General features: G+C 38.4%; 1 protein-coding gene across 1 annotated transcript in view; it reads left to right on the plus strand.

Moving 5' to 3' along the window:
• The window catches only part of ENPP1 (ectonucleotide pyrophosphatase/phosphodiesterase 1), a 93607-nt gene extending 92607 nt beyond the window's left edge, over positions 1–1000 (plus strand). Inside the window, 1 exon segment of the mRNA XM_007947369.1 lies at positions 830–1000. Coding sequence (XP_007945560.1) covers positions 830–1000 — 171 coding nt within the window.
• Positions 1001–11650: the final 10650 nt, after the last annotated feature.

Below are 11650 nucleotides of genomic sequence, written 5' to 3' on the forward strand. Positions count from 1 at the left end.
GTATGAAAAGTCTATATTCATCATTTTCAACTAATAATGTTCCAAGGGACCCTGAACCTTTACTGAAGTATGTCTTTAAACTACAGTCATAGCCTACCACCTGGTGTATACTTTCTTCATCTAACCTTCTCCAGTGTCCTTTTTCAGAAATATATATATATATAACCACATGGATGTATGATTTCCATCCCTCTTATCTGCTTCAACTTGAATTTGCCAGAGTATCTGCCTTTAATTCCTTTCTGATCTCAAATCATCTAAGACTTTACTACCTTGCCAGATAAGAAATTGTGTTTTACCACTTCCCCAAACCCATTCTTTATGCAACTTAGTAGATTACTCATTCTGATAAGAACTAGTATTTGTATAGAACATTTGCACTTACTATTCCATTTAATCCTCAAAACAGCCCTAAAACATTTCAGGTCAGGGATTTGAGATTCATATGTTAAATAACTTGTCCCAGTTTATCTAGTAACATAGTGGTAGAACCCAGACTTGAATCCACATTTCTTCATGCTAATTCCCATATTCTTTCTACCATGATATGTGGCTTCTGCGTTTCAACATTTTTAAACCTCATATTGTCAACGTGTCATCTGTTCTGAACATACTACGTCATCTCTCCTTGACCAATATTTGTTACACCTAATTAAGAAAACATATGTGGGGTATATTAGATAGTGATCTGCCCAAGAGCCGGGACTGTGCTTAATCTGTTCACTGCCACCTAGGAGCCAGCATATCATAGCTGATTACTTAAAGTGGGGAGGTGAAGAGCTTGGCACTGATTGTTCTCTGGTAACTTTTTTATCTCCCATTCTCACAGCATGGGAGGCATGAATCCTCATGGGTTGAAGAGTTGTTGAAGTTACACAGAGCCCGGATCACAGACGTTGAACACATCACTGGACTCAGCTTCTATCAAGAAAGAAAAGAGCCAGTTTCAGACATTTTAAAGTTAAAAACATATTTACCAAGTTTCAAGCAAGAAGACTGATTTTTTTATTATTATTATTATTATTCTGAAAACAAGCCCTAAATCTTTTTTGAAAGAATTTTATATTTTATACAGTCCTCTGTTCATACTGTTACATTGTTTGGAAACTGTCAACCAGAATTAGAACTGGGAATCCTCTGTGATATGAACACCTCAGGGAAACTTGTGGACTCTGCTCAGCAGTAAGAGAGCGTTCCTGTTGAGTCTCGCACAGATCTGAATGTGTAAGAATTGTATGCCTTGTTCAAGTTTTCTGGAATAAAGACAGACCGTACCTAAAACTGCTCTTCTACTTCTCTCAGAGAGAAGTTGGTGTGAACATTCTCTGGACAAGCAGATATTTGAGTCTTACTGTTAATAAACTTTGGTGGAGCTGGCAAACAGCAGACTAATGAATAAGATTGGAATAGTTCATGTTACAGTAGTATCTTCACAAGAATTTTAAAATGATCCTGGACTCCTTTTAACTTGTATTTTCACATCTTTTAGTGAAAAAGTTAATGGGAGCACAACATTTCTGTGTTATTTTGTATTGTGATTGAGTTTCTTCAATTTGAACAGCTCTGACACATTAAATTTTGAGGGATGATTTATGAATTGAATAGATCTATCTGATATTCTATTTTTATACATACACACACAAAATAAGGTAGTGGGGGATATTTCCATGCTGCTCACTGGCAATCTGCATAGTTTGAAAATAGCTCAGAAGTGATTATTTTAGACTATTTAAAATGTGTGTTTTTTAGTGAAACCTCAGAGAACTTGTCAGCACATACACGGTGGTATTTTTCATTGAGCTGTTAGGAACATTTTCTTCTGTGCACAAAAATGACCCTACCAGCATCAGAGCTGCTCTGTGTTGAGCTGTTCATGTTGAAGTTCCATAGATTTGGAGAACACGTTGCCATCACTTTACTTCTGTTGTTCACATATATTCTTTAAAGCACGTGCAGACATGCTTGACTCTACTTAAAACATCTTGTTATCAGTTGCCATCAAGTTGATGTGATAGAATATCTTGGCAAAGCTTAAGTAAATGGGTAGATAGATACCCTTCCATTTGTTATACACCAAAGGTACAAAGATGAATAGGTTATAGAGCCTGCCCTCTAGGGGCTTCCAGCCTCGGAGAGGGTGGCAGGAATGTAAATGATACCTGGAGAGTGGTGAAAGTTACAATGGAGCCTGGGGCAAATGCCAGGGAGCACAAAGGAGATGTTTGCTGTTGCTTGGCAGTAACAGCGGTGACTTTCCAGAGGTGGTGGTATGTGGGCTAAGACTCAAAGAATGAATTGGAGATTTTCAGGTGAACAAGGTAGGGAAGGGACATTCTAACATCTCTGGAATGAATATATTTTTGGCATTTTCCCATTTACTGCTACTTCTCATTTTCTACATATTTCACATGTTGAACTTATGGTGTACAGTTTGTACAGTTACTTTATTTTTCTTGCTTTGTTATAATAATCTCTTAGAAGAAGTGTCAGAACATAAATGCTAGGTTGCCTCTTTAAAGGACAGGGTGCTTTACCCTCCTTTAAGGAGGCAGTGTAGCATAGTGCCTAAGGCATTTGACTGCTGCCCAGAAGGCTGGCAGTTCAAACTCACTAGCCACTCCTCAGAAGGAAGATTGGGCAACCTACTTCCATAGAGATGCCACCTCGGAAACCCAAGAAAGGGTCGCTGTGAGTTGGAACTGACTCAATGGCAGTGGTTTTTTTTTTTTTTTGGTAGCATTTATATAGGAGTGTTTTATCTGCTTCTACTTAACTTTTATTTTCAGTTGCTGTTATAGAGTAGTATTTCTTTTCCTTTCCTTTCTTGAAAGTGACCTCTCCTATCACTATTTCATGAATTTAAAACGTGGCTTATCCACATATTGAATGTTAAATTTCCATGACTGTCTATGGAAATGTCTTTATTATCTCCAATTAAGGCTATACTTTGCTCTTCAAATGCAAAGTGAAACCTTTATTTATCCCTGAGTTTACTGTTGTGCCTCAGCTCAATGCTTCTTAAATAAGGTCATTAATTTCCATAGAAAATTTCATGCTCATCACTTCATTCTAGGCAGAGCAGAGAACCAGGTGACACTTCAGATATTTCCAAGAATCAGGAAAGAGAGCAAACCTTATGGGGAAGAAGGCAACTGTTAAATGTGCCATCAGAGAAATTAGACAGAGTCCCAAGGACAGTTAGGCAGAGTGGTCTTATCCTGTTCAAAGAGCTAAGAGAAGTACGGAGCTGACATCACCACCCCTCTGGGAGAGGCTATTACCCCACCAGACTTTACTTTGCTGGTAACCACAACAGTAACTGCTTTGATATGTGCGAATGTGCTTATCTGCAATAGGAACTGGCATTTGAACTTTGAAACTAAATGTAGTGATTACACTTCATGCTGAAGCTTATTGCAGGAATTTGATGTGTCGGTGGTTTTGTAAGTATTAAATAAAATTTTACCATGGCTACAGTTCAAGAACATTATCCCTGGTTTTTGGCCAGTCTAAATACTGTACAGGAGAAAGAAAAGTCTACAGAATATAGTTTCTCTGAACTAAAAAATGTGGGTTTACAAATAAAACGTGTATATTTGGAAGTTTGGCTGTCTTCCTATGTGGACATGTTTGTGGAGGAATAGGGGAGTAGAGAGTGGTTCTCCAAGGATGTGAGTCCAAGAGTTGTTGACAATTAACCACAGCTGTATTGTGGGAAGGATAAAAAAGATCCAAAGTTCATTTCAGGTTCACAGAGTAAACATTCCATTTCTGATCTGTGATCTATATCCTTGTTTTGGGAATTTTAATTACCCTTAATCATACTTCTAGGCAAAAATAAGTGCCAGTCATATATAAATAGCCCTCCAGTATTTAGACTGGTCTGAAAGCAGAGGGAAAGTGTTCTACTTGTAACTTCCATAGGTTCTTTCAATGTGAGATTGCTTTTGTTACCTCACCATTACATAGTCATAATGGTTGGTGAAGGAAAAAAATATGTTTATTAGAAATCGCATCCATGCCAGAAACCATCAATCCACAAAATATGCTTTAGTCTTCTGTGAGAGAAGGCTGTCTGGAGTAGATATTACCTATACAGTATCAAAAGGAAGCAACCTAAAAGAACCCCATTTCATCCCACCCAAACCCAATTTTAAGCCACAATTTTGTTTTAAATTGATCTTTATGCTTGCCCGTAAATCCTCATTTCAAAGGACAACTTTAAGATCTTACTAACAACTTCATTTAAAAGTCATTTCTAATTTCAGAGATTCAAAACTGAGAATAAACTTCACCTTTCGTTGTTGTTGTTGTTGTTGTTATGTGCCGTCGAGTCAGCCCCGACTCATAGCGACCCCTCCTTGGGTTTCCGAGGCAGTATCACTACGGAAGTAGGATTGCCCAACCTTCCTTCCGAGGAGTGGCTGGTGGGTTTGAACCACCAGCCGTCTGGTTAGCAGGCAAGTGTCTTAGCCACTACGCTGCCAGAGAACCTTTCATGTAGATATTAAAAACAATAACCAAGAAATGAGATTTTTACACGTATCTTGATAATTTTGCCCCAAAATGTCTAGGAATTTTTCAGCACCCAAATTTTCTTAAGTATACACTTTAATGGTTTTGTGCTTGATGTGATATAAAGGAAATGAAACTGAAAGTTTATTAGTAAGGACTTTTGACAGATGATTGCAAATGATGAGACTGAAATATCCCCAGTCCAATAAATGTATTCATTGCTCAAATTTTAATAAGTTTTAGAATCTCAGATGACACTGATAATTTTGGATGCTCTATCATTGGCTATTTTATACTTTGACATAGTTTCAACATCTTTGTTTTGGAGAGTTACTTCAACTGAGGTGCAAACAGAAGTAGGCTAATCAACCTGTGGGGCTTTTGTTTACTTGTTTATTTTTTAAGTTATCACCGCTGTTTTCTGTAATAGCCACTTTAAGATAGTGAAGCTACCTTAGATCAGGGATGACGATAGATTTCAAACCCTGTAGTTATTGTGTTAGAGAATGGGGATACCTTAGGGTACAAGACAGATGGAATTCCTGCCCTCTTGGTACTGTTAAAACAAAAATCATATTAAGCCAATAATTGAAATTGATTGAAGTTTACTGAATATACTATTTGCAAATCTAGGTAATATTTCAACTAGCATGTCAGAAATGATTGGAAGATGAGAAGAAGAAATTTTTATCCACATCTTATCAGCATTGCCATGAAAAAAGGGTAGGAACAGACTGATAAATTTATGGTCAGGAAGAATTTTCATAGAGCATCATTTTGAGGAAAATTAAAATGATTACTAATTTACCCTAAACATAGGTCCCAGTCTGACCCTTAGAGTCTCTTTCCCAAAACTGTCCATTATTTGATGCAAAGGTGGCTTTTAGGAACCAGGTTTTTCAAGGCTAAATGTTCAGAAGACCTAAGGGCAACGGCCTATGTGGATTCCCTTACTTCTATGAAAGCCAGAACTCTGGATTCTAGGAAAATTAAAACTCTTTTGTCAGTATTTACATACAAAAAATTCACCTTTATTTCCAGGTTCAGCCCAAGGCCTATGTTCTTATGACATTTGTCGTCATCTTCAAGCCCACGAGGCATTGGTGCGGTCAGACACTCCTAGTCATTGGCGATAATAACACATGCCCTCCACTGGTCCCTGCTATGTGAAGGCAATGCATCTGTGCGTGTGTAATGCACTTCATCAGTACCTGACCTACAATGCTGTTCCATGACATTGTGACCTACTAAGGAATTGTATTTGCAATGAATTAGTCATTGGTCTTGCCAAATTCTGTCATGCAACCTCCAGGGTTTTTTCTATCACTAAAGCCACATATTCCAGCTACCGGTGACTCTTCTTTGTTTCCACCTCTCACAGTCCAATTACCAATAATAGTCAATACATCTTGATTGCATGTTTGGTCAAGTTCAGACTGCAGAAGTTGGTAAAAATCTTAAATTTCACATTTTTGGCTTTCGTGGTTGGTGTATAAATTGGAGTAATAGTAGTGTTAACTGGCTTTCCTTGTAGGTGTATGGATATTATCTTAACACAGAAAGAATTATACTTCAGAATAGATCTTGAAACATTCTTTATGATGATGAATGCAATGCCATTCATCTTCAATTTGTTATTCCCAGCATAGTAGGTCATATGATTGTCTGATTTGAAATGGCCAAAACCAGTCCACTAAATTCAGTTCACTAATGTCTAGGATATTGACCTCTTTATGTGTTCCATTTACTTTTTGACAACTTCCAATTTTCCTAGATTCATACTTCATACATTCCATGTTCCAATTATTAATGGATGTTTATAGTTGTTTCTTTTGAGACATGCCCCATCAGCAAATGGAGGTTCTGAAAGCTTTGCTCCATCCATGTCATTAAGGTCAACTCTACTTTGAGAAGGCCATTCTTCCTCAGTCTTATTTTGAGTGCGTTCTAACCTGAGGTCACGTCTTCCGGCACTCTATCAGACAATGTTTCAGGGCTATTCATAATTTTTTCCAGTAATGTATCACACAATGTTTCACTGTTATTCATAAGGTTTCCACTGGCCAATTCTTTGATCAGTTTGTCTCAGTCTGGAAGCTGCATTGGAACCTGTCCACCATTGGTGAGCCTGCTTGTATTTGACACAACCTAAACAGTGGCTGTAAAGTGTACTTCACCAGGTGGGATATGCAGGAATCAGATGGACTGGATCAGTGGAAAGAGGCGATAGAGAAGCTCAGTAACTTCAGTCAAAACAAGACCAGGAGTTAACTGTGGAACAGACCATCAGTTGCTCATATGCAAGTTCAAATTGAAGCTGAAGACAATTAAAAGACATCCACAAGAGCCAAAATATGACTTTAATTATATCCCACCTGAATTTAGAGACCATCTGAAGAACAGATTTGAATCTGAATACCAATGACTGAAAACTAGACAAATTATGGGATATCATCAAGAACATCATCCACGTAGAAAACAAAATGTCATTAAAAACACAGGAAAGGAAGAAAAGGCCAAAATGGATGTCAGAAGAGACTCTGAAAATTTCTTGAATGGAGAGTAGCTACAGCAAATGGAAGAAATTACATGATAAAAGAGTTGAACAGAAGATTTCAAAGAGCAGCTCAAGAAGACAAAGTCAATTACTATAATGAAATGTACAAAGACCTAGAGTTAGAAAACCAAAAGGGAAGAACACACTCAGCATTTCTCAAGCTGAAAGAACTGAAGAAAAAATTCAAGCCTCAAGTTGCAATATTGAAAGATTTCTATGGGCAAAATATTGAATGATACAGAAATATCAAAAGAGGATAGAAGCAATACACAGAGTTGCTGTACCAGAAAGAATTGGTAGATGATCATCCATTTCAGGAAGTGGCATATGATCAAGAGCTAATGGTATTGAAGGAAGAAGTCTAAGCTGCACTGAAGGAATAGGCAAAAAACAGTGCTCCAGGAATTGGTAGATGTTTCAACAAACAGATGCCACACTGGAGGTACTCACTCACCTATGCCAAGAGATTTGGAAGACAGTCACCTGGCCATCTGACTAGAAGAGATCCATATTTATACCCATTCCAAAGAAAGGTGATCCCACAGAATGTGGAAATTATCGAACATGTGTTTGATAATATCATTAATATATCATGCAAGCAAAATTTTGCTGAAGATAATTCAAAAACAGTTGCAGCAGTACAAACAGGGAACTTTCAGAAATGCAAGCTGGATTCAGAAGAGGAAGTAGAACGAGGGATATCATTGCTGATGTCAGATGGATTTTGGCTGAAGGCAAAGAATACCAGAAAGATTTTTACTTGGGTTTTATTGGCTATGCAAAAGCACTAAATTTGTGGGCAATACTATGTTATGGATAACATTGAGAAGAATGAGATTTCCAGAACACTTAATTGTGCTCATGAGGAACCTGCACATAAACCAGGAGACTGTCGTTTGGACAGAACAAGGGGATACTGCATGGTTTAAGATTTTAAGGGTGTGTGTCAGGGTTGTATACTTTCACCATGCTTATTCAGTCTGTCTGCTGAGTAAATAATCTAAGAAGCTGGACTACATGAAGAAGAACATAGCATCAGGATTGGAGGAAAATTCATTGACAACCTCCAATGTGCAGGTGACACAACCTTGCTTTCTGAAAGTGAAAATGACTTGAAGCACTTACTGATGAAGATTAAAGACACATCTGTATATTTCGGTAGCAACTTGAGTACTTCTGTAGTGATACCACCTCAAAAATCCAAGGAGGGGTCACTATGAGTCAGATCTGAATTGATGGCAGTGGGTTTGGTTTGGTTTAACCTAGCTTTTTTTCCAGTAGTGTATCAGTCAGCATTTCACTACTATTCACAAGGTTTTCACCGGCCAATTCTTTGAGAAGTGGATGGCCTCTTCCTTTTTCTGAGTCTATCTTGATTTAGAAGCTCCGCTGAAACCTGTCCACTACGGGTGAACATGCTGATATTTGAAATACCAGTGATATAGCCTCTAGTCTCACAGCAACATGCAAGTCACCCAAGTACAACTAACTGACAGATGAGCAGTGGACTCCTTAACAACCTGCGATATGCAGACACAGCCTTGCTTGCTGAAAGTGAAGATGACTTGAAGCACTTACTGATGAAGATTAAAGGCTACAGTCTACAGTATGGCTTACACTTCAACATAAAGAAAGCAAAAATACTCACAAGTGGACCAATAAGCAGCATCACAATAAATGGAAAAAGACTGAAGTCATCAAAGGTTTCATATTACTTGGATCCACAATCAACATCCACGGAAGCAGCATTCAAAAAATAAGCTGACATACTGCATTGGGCAAATCTGTTACAAAAGACCTCTTTCAAGTGCTGAAAGATATCTCTTTGAAGACTAAGGTGCACCTACCCCAAGCTGTGGTATTTTCAGTAGTCTCATATGCATGTGAAAGCTGGACAACGAATAAGAAAGACCAAAGAAGAATTGATGCTTTTGAGTTGTATTGGTGAAGAATACTGTAAGTACCATGGACTGCCAGAAAAATGAACAAATTTGTCCTGGAAGAAATGCAGCTGGAATGCTCCTTGGAAGCAAGAATGGCCAGACTTTGTCTCGTGTACTTTGGTCATGTTGTCAGAAGGGACCACTCCCTGAAGAAGGATATCATGCGTGGTAAAGTGAAAGGTCAGCAAAAAAGGGAAAGACCCTCCAGGAGATGGATTGCCACAGTGGCTGCAATGATGGGCTCAAATATAGCAAGGGTTGTAAGGATGGCACACGACTAGGCAGTGTTTTTTTCTGTTTTACATAAGGTTACTGTGAGCCCAAACTGACTAGACACCTAACAACAACAAGAAGGAATTAATTGTACCCAGACCATAGGCACCAGATTCAGGTGACACAACTTGCTAAATCATAACCCAAAAAACAAATCCACTGACAGTGACACAATGCTGACTCATAGTGACCCTGTAGGACAGAGCAGAACTGCCCCCTAGAGTTTCCAAGGCTGTAGAGCTTTACAGAAGCAGACTGCCTCATCTTTCTCCCACAGTGTGGCTGGTGGGTTCAAACCACTGACATTTGGTTAGTAGCTGAATGCTTTATCCACTGCAGCACAAGAGCTCCTTTATGCAACTTTAGAAGGAAACAAAAGATAGGCTGTAATTTCAGGGCAGTGAGGTTCTAGGTATAAGAAGCTTCCACTAAGGGATTCCAGAGTCCTGGGCGGATTCTAAACAAAAGAACACTTACCACAAACCACATAAGGAAATTAAGAAGTCCCAAGAAGCTGTACTAACCAAACATTCCCTAGCCTGTGGTCCTATGTTAACTTTGCTAAGATTATATTCTTTGGCTTATTCCTAAAAAAAATAAAAATGTAGCTTTGATAAGATTTATGTATCAGAGTTGATTAGTAGGACCTCAACTCAGTGCTCTAGCTGTAGGTCTCATTTGGCATTTGACATTTAGCATATGTTTTTCTAATACTGATAGATTCCTTTTGATGCATTTATTGCCTTGTCTTCAAAGTCATTTATCATAGAGAACAGTAAGCATCTTTATAGCCACCATTTCTGGCATAGTGCCTGGCACATAGAAATTGCTCAATAGAAAATGTTTCCATTAGTGAAAACCAATGGATGGTCCCAATGAAACATCAATTTATAGGTTGCTAAAGACTCACAGGTGACAGGAATGAGGCTCGAGGACAATTACACAGAAATCAATTAGTCTTTGCTTCCCTAGTTTTTAAAAGCCAAAGGGGATTTTTAATGGTATATTTACAAGAAAGAGGCCATTCATAAGTATCTTCTTACTGCACCAAGCAGAATATAAATAAATAATAAATAAATACATCAAAGATCCAGAATACCTCTCAGAGGCCATTCACAATTGTTTCATTTACTACATCCTGTGGAAAATATGATGCTTCACATACTGAAAAATTAAGAATGAACTTTTCAGAGTTTTGACATCTCAAATAAAAACCTTTATACAAAGCATATAGTGTTCCTCCAGTGTCTTGCTGCTGCCATAAACATTCCCTGGAAAAGATGGAAATGTCATGGGGGTGTCTCTTGGTTCTCACATTCAGCAGCTTCAGGAAATACCTTCTGCTGTGAGGAAAAGCACGGTAGCCTGGAAGGATGTAAGTAGGTAGTAGCATCTACACTCATGATGACCCATGTGTGTGAGTAGAACTGTGCTCCATAGGGTTTCTGATGGCTCATTTCTTCAGATACAGATTCCCAGGCCTTTTTTCCTTAACCCAAAAAAAAAAAAAAAAAAAAACAACCCACTGCCATTGAGTCAATTCCAACTCATAGCAACCCCCATTGAGTTTCTGAGGCAGTAAATCTTTACAGAAGTAGATTGCCCCATCTTCCTTCCATGGAGTGGCTGGTGGGTTTAAACTGCCAACCTTCTGGTTAGCAGCCAAATGTCTTAGGCACTGTGCCACTACTAGATGCCTGGAATTTTCAGGTAAAAGTAGAAAGTACCATTTGGCTTTCATTAGTTATATATAATAATATAGTCAAAGTAAGAAAAGACATAAAGAAAGAGAATTTTTCCATTTACAAGCAGAATTTACAAGAAATAAACGCCTCAGGGCTTACATCCAAAGGAAAGAGAAGTCTGTATCAAAATGATGTATGGATGTGACTCCTGAGCCTTCCAGTCAAGCCCAATATAATTCATGAAAAATAGACAAAGTTTTATGGAGAATTGTATTAGCTTGGACTGAAGGTATAGAAACAGTTAACAATGAAAGAGGTGTCTGCAACCTCAATTTTCTAGGACCAGGGAGTAGGCCGAAAAAGGTTTTCAGATGCAAATAGGAGTCTTTTTTTTTTTTTAATAATAATAATAAAAGAATGCCTTTCAGAGGGCAGGCCACAGAGTTGATATGAATGATGGATTAGGTAACTAACCACTTGCAAGAAGTAGAATCAGGTCCCAATCAAGGAATAGTCCCTGTCCCTGAATTAAGGGGAACTAGCAACTAGTGTCCTGCCATGTCCAGAACTAGAGTTCAGAGTTGCTATGGGAGCTCTGATAGCATAGTGCCTAAGGCACTTGACTGCTAACCAGAAGGCTGGAGGTTCAAACCCACCAGCCACTCCTCAGAAGGAAG

Source organism: Orycteropus afer, unplaced genomic scaffold (genome assembly GCF_000298275.1).
Source record: "Orycteropus afer afer isolate SDZICR_OR568_19922 unplaced genomic scaffold, OryAfe1.0 scaffold00182, whole genome shotgun sequence".
Classification (NCBI taxonomy): Eukaryota; Metazoa; Chordata; class Mammalia; order Tubulidentata; family Orycteropodidae; genus Orycteropus; species Orycteropus afer.